We start from the raw sequence: 10,951 nt of genomic DNA, 5'->3' as shown, positions 1-10,951 counted from the left end.
AGTAGAACAATAGAAGAACAATAGTAAACAGTAGAAGAACAATAGCAAACAGTAGAAGAACAATAGTAAACATTAGAAGAACAGTAGAAGAACAATAGTAAACAGTAGAAGAACAATAGTAAACATTAGAAGAACAGTAGAAGAACAATAGTGAACATTAGAAGAACAATAGAAGAACAACAGTAAACAGTAGAACAATAGAAGAACAATAGTAAACAATAGAAGAACAATATGAGAACAATAGTAAACGGTAGAAGAACAGTAGAAGAACAATAGTAAACAGTAGAACAATAGAAGAACAATAGTAAACAATAGAAGAACAGTAGAAGAACAATAGTAAACAGTAGAACAACAGAAGAACAATAGTAAACAATAGAAGAACAATATAAGAACAATAGTAAACAGTAGAAGAACAGTAGAAGAACAATAGTAAACAGTAGAACAATAGAAGAACAATAGTAAACAATATAAGAACAATAGTAAACAGTAGAAGAACAGTAGAAGAACAATAGTAAACAGTAGAAGAACAGTAGAAGAACAATAGTAAACAATAGAAGAACAATATAAGAACAATAGTAAACAGTAGAAGAACAGTAGAAGAACAATAGTAAACAGTAGAATACAATAGTAAAAAGTAGAAGAACAATAGAAGAACAATAGTAAACAGTAGAAGAACAATAGGTCCTCCGCTCTGACTCGTCATAACGATGATGTCATCTGTTCCTTCACGTCTCCTGGTCAGACTTCACTTTGCCTCCACATTCAACAGGAAGCTGTGAAGCTTCAGAGGACAGCTCGTCTTCATCTTCATCGGGACACTACTGTACTCTACTGCGTTTGACCTGAAGCCTCATCATCATCATCATCCTGCCTCCTTCCTCCTCCCTCCTGTCTCCTACCTCATACCTCCTGCCTCCTACCACCTTTTTCCTGCCTCCTGTCTCCTCCCTCCTGTCTCCTACATCCTGCCTCCTGTCTCCTGCCTCCTTTGCTTCTGTCCATCCGGGGAGAGGGATCCTCCTCTGTTGCTCTCCTGCAGGTTCTCCTGCAGGCTCTCCTGATCCGATGTGAGGTCCTGGGACAGGAAGTCTGTACTGACTGTAAAGCTCTGAGGAGAGTTTGTGATTCTGGGCTAAAGAAATAAACTGAATCATCTTTAAACAACAGAAACAGTTGATGGTTAAACTATAGTGTTTTATTATCAAACTGCCAGAGACAAGTGTGTGTGTGTGTGTGTGTGTGTTTACACTGAGCATGTGCAGTTAGTCACATGACTGGTTTTCTGTTAATGGAGTGTCAATAATCACAACTCTCAGCAAACGTCTCATATTGATTAGCAGGTGGGCGTGTCCACCAGAACACTGAGATCTGATTGGTTGCTGTGGTCCAATGAGGAGGCTGGAGTGGTTCTAGGACCCTTTAGCGCTTCTGGTCATCATCCCAATCATCTTCCACTGATCTGGAGTCAGCTGAGACACAAACACATGTCATCAGTAAACATTCTTCATGTGTTCTTAGATTTAAACAATACAAAGATAAAGAGTGGTTATCAATTAGTATTGTTGTTATTATCATGTTAATTCATTCACCGTCAGTTACTTCTGAAGGTAATAATCAATGTTTCTGAGGGAAACATTTCAGTGTGACACTCACTCTGCGCAGCTCGTTAAACTCTCCGGCCATCGACACGTATTCTCCTCCATCGAACCGTACCACCTGAAAACACACATAGTTAAACCCTGACCTGAGGTCAGCCTAAACCCTGACCTGAGGTCAGCCTAAACCCTGAGGTCAGCCTAAACCCTGAGGTCAGCCTAAACCCTGAGGTCAGCCTAAACCCTGAGGTCAGCCTAAACCCTGACCTGAGGTCAGCCTAAACCCTGAGGTCAGCCACTCACAGCTCCAGACATCCAGGTAGCGTAGCTGCTGCTCATGTACGCTGCCAGGTTGGCGATCTCTGTTGGTGTTCCAAGTCGACCTGTTGGGATCCGACCGATCATCTTCTTCTCAAAGTCTCCAGTCGGGTCCAGCCGGCTGAAAGCCCCCTGAACACAACAACAACAACAACAACAACAACAAGTGGCGTCTTTGTGAGTCTATTGTTGTCTGTGTGAGTCTACTGTTGTCTTTATAAGTCTATTGTTGTCTGTGTGAGTCTATTGTTGTCTGTGTGAGTCTATTGTTGTCTGTGTGAGTCTATTGTTGTCTGTGTGAGTCTATTGTTGTCTGTGTGAGTCTATTGTTGTCTGTGTGAGTCTATTGTTGTCTTTATAAGTCTATTGTTGTCTGTGTGAGTCTATTGTTGTCTGTGTGAGTCTATTGTTGTCTGTGTGAGTCTATTGTTGTCTGTGTGAGTCTATTGTTGTCTTTATGAGTCTATTGTTGTCTGTGTGAGTCTATTGTTGTCTGTGTGAGTCTATTGTTGTCTGTGTGAGTCTATTGTTGTCTTTATAAGTCTATTGTTGTCTGTGTGAGTCTATTGTTGTCTGTGTGAGTCTATTGTTGTCTGTGTGAGTCTATTGTTGTCTTTATAAGTCTATTGTTGTCTGTGTGAGTCTATTGTTGTCTGTGTGAGTCTATTGTTGTCTTTATAAGTCTATTGTTGTCTGTGTGAGTCTATTGTTGTCTGTGTGAGTCTATTGTTGTCTGTGTGAGTCTATTGTTGTCTGTGTGAGTCTATTGTTGTCTTTATAAGTCTATTGTTGTCTGTGTGAGTCTATTGTTGTCTGTGTGAGTCTATTGTTGTCTGTGTGAGTCTATTGTTGTCTGTGTGAGTCTATTGTTGTCTTTATAAGTCTATTGTTGTCTGTGTGAGTCTATTGTTGTCTGTGTGAGTCTATTGTTGTCTGTGTGAGTCTATTGTTGTCTTTATAAGTCTATTGTTGTCTGTGTGAGTCTATTGTTGTCTGTGTGAGTCTATTGTTGTCTGTGTGAGTCTATTGTTGTCTTTATAAGTCTATTGTTGTCTGTGTGAGTCTATTGTTGTCTGTGTGAGTCTATTGTTGTTTTTATAAGTCTATTGTTGTCTGTGTGAGTCTATTGTTGTCTGTGTGAGTCTATTGTTGTCTTTATAAGTCTATTGTTGTCTGTGTGAGTCTATTGTTGTCTGTGTGAGTCTATTGTTGTCTGTGTGAGTCTATTGTTGTCTTTATAAGTCTATTGTTGTCTGTGTGAGTCTATTGTTGTCTGTGTGAGTCTATTGTTGTCTGTGTGAGTCTATTGTTGTCTGTGTGAGTCTATTGTTGTCTGTGTGAGTCTATTGTTGTCTGTGTGAGTCTATTGTTGTCTTTATAAGTCTATTGTTGTCTGTGTGAGTCTATTGTTGTCTGTGTGAGTCTATTGTTGTCTGTGTGAGTCTATTGTTGTCTTTATAAGTCTATTGTTGTCTGTGTGAGTCTATTGTTGTCTGTGTGAGTCTATTGTTGTCTGTGTGAGTCTATTGTTGTCTTTATAAGTCTATTGTTGTCTGTGTGAGTCTATTGTTGTCTGTGTGAGTCTATTGTTGTTTTTATAAGTCTATTGTTGTCTGTGTGAGTCTATTGTTGTCTGTGTGAGTCTATTGTTGTCTTTATAAGTCTATTGTTGTCTGTGTGAGTCTATTGTTGTCTGTGTGAGTCTATTGTTGTCTGTGTGAGTCTATTGTTGTCTTTGTAAGTCTATTGTTGTCTGTGTGAGTCTATTGTTGTCTGTGTGAGTCTATTGTTGTCTGTGTGAGTCTATTGTTGTCTGTGTGAGTCTATTGTTGTCTTTATAAGTCTATTGTTGTCTGTGTGAGTCTATTGTTGTCTGTGTGAGTCTATTGTTGTCTGTGTGAGTCTATTGTTGTCTTTATAAGTCTATTGTTGTCTGTGTGAGTCTATTGTTGTCTGTGTGAGTCTATTGTTGTCTGTGTGAGTCTATTGTTGTCTTTATAAGTCTATTGTTGTCTGTGTGAGTCTATTGTTGTCTGTGTGAGTCTATTGTTGTCTGTGTGAGTCTATTGTTGTTTTTATAAGTCTATTGTTGTCTGTGTGAGTCTATTGTTGTCAGCAGGTGGGTGGTACCTTAGTTCTGATTGGTCCAGGCTGGATGATGTTAAACCTGTGGCCATAGCGCCCCCACTCTGACGCCAGAGACCTGACACACACACACACACACACACACACACACACACACACATCAGGAATAACCGGCGTCATGAAGACGTTATGCAGCTGAAAGGTTAAAGGTCACACTGACTTGTAGAGTGCCTCGACTCCGGCCTTCGCCGAGGCACTCGGCACCACGAAGCCAGAACCCGACTCGGCGTAGATGGTCGTGATGGCGAGGAAGGACGCACCTGACATCAATCAATAATAACAATGAGAAGATGGAGGGAACGACAGGTTTCATCCTGGAGGGTTGGGTTTGACTTTAGCGAAATGAAGATGCTAATCTGACTCTGGATCAGACTCTAACCCAGGGGTGGGCAAACTTTTTGGCTCAGGGGCCACATCGAATAAAAAAATTGACAGACGGGCCGGGCCAGTATCAGATGGATGGAGAGTGTTTGTGTGAACCTGTCACGGGAGAACAATGTTTAGGACCCAAATGCAGACCACATGAGAGTATGAGTATCTGGTAAAACTGATTATTGGAGCCAAAGGGAAGGTGGGGAGCCTGTGGTCCGCCACAGGGGGTGCTGGGCGGTGTGAGAATATAACGTACATGACTCAGCTTTTTTGTTCAACTCGCTGGTTAAATCTTCATCCATTTGTTCTACACGCCGAGTCACTGTTCTGCGTGATAAACTACATTTTTCAAATTAGTTTTTGCTCTCTGGACATAAGAGACCTGCTGTTTCTACCATACATTCTTTCAAAAACTCTCCTTCAGAGAAAGGCTTGCTAGCTTTTGCTCATTTGAATGCTAGCAAAAAACTTGCCTTGGTGCTTGATTCTTGTGTAGCAGTTTGGCGGAGAAAAATATTTTGCTGACTCTTTAAATTGGCTGCCAACCTCTTAGCAGTAGCCGCCCGTTCTGTCGTTGACTGTTGGCTGACAGACAGAACCCTCTATGTCACGTGACATGAGCGCAGGGTGGAATGTGGTTAGTTATGTTAGTTATACTGAGGAAACATACTCTGCATGCAGCTCTCAGTTCATTTACAACTCTAAACCTGTTGTAGTACAAACCCTGTCTCCGGCGACAGAAAGTGATTCATATTACCGTAATTCTTCTAAAGTTAACGCTTTACGACATAATTAAAAAGGATTCTGACCGCTAAGAAGTGGAGCTTTTCAGTGGTTTGCGGTATATTACGGTAATAAAAAAATAAAAAGTGTGGCCTTGTCTGTGGGATCAGTGGGGGAGGGGTGGAATGGACCAGCAGCACAGCAAGTGTTGTGTGTCGCTCTCGTCCAGCAGAACTCGGCAGGCAGCGGTCCGCACGGCGCTACAGACTGCTGGAACGCCTCTCTGCTCCCGACTTGATTTTCCCAAAGCACGATGACCACAACAGACCAGCGCTGATGTTTCTTCATGACTATTATTGCACAGCCTCTTTTAGGCTTTTGGTGTGTGTAGCAGAGCCGTGTTCTGCAGCAGAGCCGTGTGCGCAGCAGAAGGCCTTACAGCGGTCTTTCTGCTGCAGCAGAACACACCAGAAGCCTGAAAGAGGCTGTGCAGTAAATAATCATGAAGAAACATCAACGCTGGTCTGTTGTGGTCATCGTGCTTCGGGAAACTGAACTTGGGAACGGAGAAGCGCTACAGCGGTCTTTACTACAACTTTTTAAAAAAAAATTTTTTAATGTTATAATAATTATAATACTCGGCGGGCCGGATCCGGCCCGCGGGCCGTAGTTTGCCCACCTCTGCTCTAACCGCTCTGTCTCTGGATCAGTCTCTAACCTCTCTGACTCTGGATCAGTCTCTAACCTCTCTGATTCTGGATCAGTCTCTAACCTCTCTGACTCTGGATCAGTCTCTAACCTTTCTGATTCTGGATCAGTCTCTAACCTTTCTGATTCTGGATCAGTCTCTTGCCCAGCTCCAGAGTAACGAAGGCGGTCCCGTTCAGGACGATGTCGGTAATGCTCTTCCAGGCGTTTGGAGACAGATGTTCTGATGGACAGACAAAGTTTCCTGCTGCATTGTTGATGATCACCTGGACCAATCACGAGGGGGTAGGGTCAGTGGGGTCCTCACGACGACAGAAAAACAAACGTGTGTGTGTGTGTGTTCTTACATCAGGAAGTCCCGTCAGAGACTCGACCTGGTCGACACAACGAGAGACGGCCGCAGGGTCTCTGACATCACACTGGACCGCATGGACCTGGGTTAAGGGGGGGGGGGGCAGACCAGATCAGACCAGTTCACACTAGTTCAGACCAGATCAGACCAGTTCACACTAGTTCAGACCAGATCAGACCAGTTCACACTAGTTCAGATCAGACCAGATCAGTTCACACCCGTGTCCCCTCTATCAATCCCACTCTTCTCCATATGGATCCAGGTGGTTCCTGTTCATGAGATCAATAACTGCTAAAGGCTTGACAAGAGGAGCTGCAGACTGAACCTGGACTGACTGGTGGGTCTGGGTCTGGTTCTGGGTCTGGTTCTGGTTGGTTACCTTGTTCCCAGTCTGGCTGCTGATCTCCTCGGCTGTTTTCTGCAGGACGTCCAACTTCCTGGACGATAAACACAAAGTGAGGATTTAAATCTTTAAACAGTTTAACCCATAAGGGACACGCGTCCTATACATTTTCTGGAAGTTCCTCATTCGTCTTCATCCTTCATCTTAACTTTACCTCCTGAACATCATGGTGGTCATGTGACCGGTCATGTGACACATTGGGAAATTAACCTAAAGATTTCATGAAAACCTGATGTGACACATATGCACAATACGAAAAATATTATGATCTGCTGAGTTAATTTGGCTGATTCAATGATATTTAGTTAATGTATTATTATTATTGTTTTACTGTTAAATTCAAAGCATATTAAAACAAATGTAAACAAAAAAATCATGTTAATTAATTACATTATTAATACATTATTTTTTACGATTAATGCCCAATGTGACATATATGAAAGATTTCAGATATTTAAAAAAAGAAGATATTAACGTTAACTAACATTAGTGTTAACTAACATTAGTGTTAATTAACACTAACGTTAACTAACATTAGTGTTAACTAACATTAGTGTTAAATAATATTAGTGTTAACTAACATTAGTGTTAACTAACATTAGTGTTAACTAACATTAGTGTTAATTAACACTAACGTTAACTAACATTAGTGTTAACTAACATTAGTGTTAACTAACATTAGTGTTAAATAATATTAGTGTTAATTAACACTAACGTTAACTAACATTAGTGTTAACTAACATTAGTGTTAACTAACATTAGTGTTAATTAACACTAACGTTAACTAACATTAGTGTTAAATAATATTAGTGTTAACTAACATTAACGTTAACTAACATTAGTGTGAACTAACATTAGTGTTAATTAACACTAACGTTAACTAACATTAGTGTTAACTAACATTAGTGTTAACTAACATTAGTGTTAACTAACATAAACGTTAACTAACATTAGTGTTAATTAACATTAACTAACATTAACGTTAACTAACATTAGTGTTAAATAACATTAACGTTAACTAACATTAGTGTTAACTAACATTAGTGTTAACTAACATTAACGTTAACTAACATTAGCGTCAACTAATATTAGTGTTAACTAACATTAACGTTAACTAACATTAGTGTTAAATAATATTAGTGTTAACTAACATTAACGTTAACTAACATTAGTGTTAACTAACATTAGTGTTAATTAACACTAACGTTAACTAACATTAGTGTTAACTAACATTAGTGTTAACTAACATTAACGTTAACTAACATTAGTGTTAATTAACATTAACTAACATTAACGTTAACTAACATTAGTGTTAAATAACATTAACGTTAACTAACATTAGTGTTAACTAACATTAGTGTTAACTAACATTAACGTTAACTAACATTAGCGTCAACTAATATTAGTGTTAACTAACATTAACGTTAACTAACATTAGTGTTAAATAACATTAACGTTAACTAACATTAGTGTTAACTAACATTAGTGTTAACTAACATTAACGTTAACTAACATTAGTGTTAAATAACATTAACGTTAACTAACATTAGCGTCAACTAATATTAGTGTTAACTAACATTAACGTTAACTAATATTAGTGTTAACTAACATTAACGTTAACTAACATTAGCATTAATTAACATTAACGTTAACTAACTTTAACGTTAACTAACATTAGTGTTAACTAACATTAGTGTTAATTAACGTTAACTAACATTAGTGTTAACTAACATTAGTGTTAATTAACATTAACTAACATTAGTGTCAACTAACATTAGTGTTAACTAATATTAGTATTAACTAACATTAGTGTCAACTAACATTAGTGTTAACCAACATTAGCGTTAACCAACATTAGCATAACAGCGCTAGCGGTGGCCTCTGACCTGCTGGCGATGACGCACTGCGCCCCTAGCAGGGACAGGGTGCTGGTCATCGCCCGGCCCAGCCCCGTCCCGCCCCCCGTGATGAACGCCACCCGGTTGGTGAAGCTTCCCATCGGCAGCATGGCGCCTTCATGCGGCGGGAAGAACGCCGCCTGAGGAAGAGGAGGAGCGTCGGACTGCTGAAGAGCGGCCGAGCTGTGGATCCATGACTGAAACCAGAACAGAGTTCATCATGAGAGACCTGGACTCACCTGGTCCTCTAATATAATATTATGAATATTAATCCATTTTTATGAGGACATTTTGTTGATATTTTTAATTTATTTAAGGAGTACCAATCAGAAGTCAAAAGAACAAAAGTATTCACAGACTTTCATCCTGCAACCAACACAAGGACTGGATTTACCTGTCCACCTGTCTACCTGTCTAAATGTCCACCTGTCCACCTGTCTACCTGTCTAAATGTCCACCTGTCCACCTGTCTACCTGTCTAAATGTCCACCTGTCTAAATATCCACCTGTCTACCTGTCTAAATGTCCACCTGTCCACCTGTCTAAATGTCCACCTGTCCACCTGTCTAAATGTTCACCTGTCTACCTGTCTAAATGTTCACCTGTCTACCTGTCTAAATGTTCACCTGTCTACCTGTCTAAATGTCCACCTGTCTAAATGTCCACCTGTCTACCTGTCTACCTGTCTAAATGTCCACCTGTCCACCTGTCTACCTGTCCACCTGTCTACCTGTCTAAATGTCCACTTGTCTGAATGTCCACCTGTCTAAATGTCCACCTGTCTACCTGTCTAAATGTCCACCTGTCCACCGGTTTAAATGTCCGTCTGTCCATCTGTCTAAATGTCGACCTGTCTAAATGTCCACCTGTCCACCTGTCTAAATGTCTACCTGTCCACCTGTCTAAATGTCCACCTGTCCACCTGTCTAAATGTCTACCTGTCCACCTGTCTACCTGTCTAAATGTCCACTTGTCTACCTGTCCACCTGTCTACCTGTCTAAATGTCCACCTGTCCACCGGTTTAAATGTCCGTCTGTCCATCTGTCTAAATGTCGACCTGTCTAAATGTCCACCTGTCCACCTGTCTAAATGTCTACCTGTCCACCTGTCTACCTGTCTAAATGTCCACTTGTCTACCTGTCCACCTGTCTAAATGTCCACCTGTCTAAATGTCCACCTGTCTAAATGTCCACCTGTCTAAATGTCCACCTGTCTAAATGTCTAAATGTCCACCTGTCTACCTGTCTAAATGTCCACCTGTGTACCTGTCCACCTGTCCACTGTGACAGAAACAGTTTGAGAACCACTGACCTAAAGGAAGGTCCAGCGTTTCCTTTGCTAAAGGAGCTAGGAAAGGACGCCTTTTCTTCACGTTTAGAGGACAGCTCTTATTGTGGAGGACTCTGATATACTTCCGGTCATTTCTCTCAGTGAGGAGCCTCGTTTCCGCCCTGCAGCTTGCGGAAGTGGGTGAAAGGTGAAAGTCCAGAAACGTTCCTTTATGAAGCGTTTCTTTTAAACTGCGCTCAGTACATATCCGATGATGTCATCTCTATTATTATCTAGGATTATTGTCATTATTGAGTTTATTTCATTGTTTATGTTGTTGTTTTTGCGGCTTCTCTCTGACGTCACAGCTCATGTCTGCAACACGGTCCGGTCATAACACGTTAAAGGTTCTCACCGGGCGAGCGGAAGTCCTCGCGGACCGGAGAAGTTCAGCTCTCCTCCAAAACATCGAGGCCGCCATGTTGTTCAGTCGCTGGTGACCTTTGAACCGGATGAGACCAACACGAGGGGTTCATGGAGCACAGAAACCTAAACCATAGGAACATTCACCGGGAATATACAAGAACCAAATCAACTTAATGACTAATATATCACTATTATATGTTAATGTATCACATATTTAATGTATATATTGCATTCATCATCTATTAAATGTATATATATATATATATATATATATATATATATATAATGTATATTTTTAAGGTATATATATTCTGTTAAACTAATAATTCCTGAATAGTGACCACCCCCTCCCCGTGGGCGGACATGGTTCAGTCCACAATGGGACGAGGATCACGTGTTACCGTAAAGTGTCTAGCATGACGTCACGTCAGAAAAGCACTCCTGTTCTTTTCTGACTTTCTCCACAAACACCGTCACGTGTCATGTGATCGAATCCGATCAGCTGCGAATCGATGACGGACCTGATCGACCTCTAGAGAGCGGGCGCGCAGGAGTTTTATTTGGGACAGTTCCGGTCCCGGGTCCGTGTGGTCCGCAGGTCAGCAGCGGATATCGATAAGTGATCAGCGATGGAGGATCCGGTCTCTGGACCCAAGCTGGTTCTGGTCTTCAGCGGGAAACGGAAGTCCGGAAAAGATTACGTGACGGACCTGATCCAGAACCGGTACCTGATTATGATTA

At 41.0% G+C, this 10,951-nt stretch overlaps 2 protein-coding genes across 2 annotated transcripts in view; one reads left to right on the top strand and one right to left on the bottom strand.

The window, feature by feature from the left end:
- Window positions 1-1,184: 1,184 nt before the first annotated feature.
- On the bottom strand, window positions 1,185-10,332 carry decr1 (2,4-dienoyl CoA reductase 1, mitochondrial). Its single transcript, XM_079227517.1, has 10 exons — window positions 10,200-10,332; window positions 8,503-8,711; window positions 6,593-6,650; window positions 6,209-6,295; window positions 5,980-6,127; window positions 4,219-4,318; window positions 4,044-4,116; window positions 1,899-2,045; window positions 1,654-1,716; window positions 1,185-1,469 (listed from the first exon to the last, which is right to left on the bottom strand). The coding sequence occupies exons 1-10, from the start codon at window positions 10,263-10,265 to the stop codon at window positions 1,410-1,412; spliced, it is 1,011 nt and encodes a 336-aa protein (XP_079083643.1). The 5' UTR covers window positions 10,266-10,332; the 3' UTR covers window positions 1,185-1,409.
- Window positions 10,333-10,656: 324 nt separating this feature from the next.
- pmvk (phosphomevalonate kinase) overlaps window positions 10,657-10,951 on the top strand; it is a 7,843-nt gene continuing 7,548 nt past the window's right edge. The window contains exon 1 of the mRNA XM_079227523.1: window positions 10,657-10,934. Within this exon, the coding sequence (XP_079083649.1) occupies window positions 10,840-10,934 (95 nt within the window). The 5' untranslated portion in view covers window positions 10,657-10,839. The remainder of the gene's footprint in view (window positions 10,935-10,951) is intronic.

This window comes from Taurulus bubalis (genome assembly GCF_910589615.1).
Source record: "Taurulus bubalis genome assembly, chromosome: 12".
NCBI classification, from domain to species: Eukaryota; Metazoa; Chordata; class Actinopteri; order Perciformes; family Cottidae; genus Taurulus; species Taurulus bubalis.
The sequence above is the reverse complement of the archived record's forward strand: the minus strand, read 5'-3'. Positions and strand labels throughout refer to the sequence as shown.

Coding starts and splice junctions, on each gene's coding strand:
- decr1 (XM_079227517.1), bottom strand. CDS start 10,265: ATGGCGGCCTCGATGTTTTGGAGGAGAGCTGAACTTCTCCGGTCCGCG. Junction 8,712..10,199: donor CGAGGACTTCCGCTCGCCCG/GTGAGAACCTTT, acceptor TTCTGGTTTCAG/TCATGGATCCACAGCTCGGC. Junction 6,651..8,502: donor CAGTGCGTCATCGCCAGCAG/GTCAGAGGCCAC, acceptor TTTATCGTCCAG/GAAGTTGGACGTCCTGCAGA.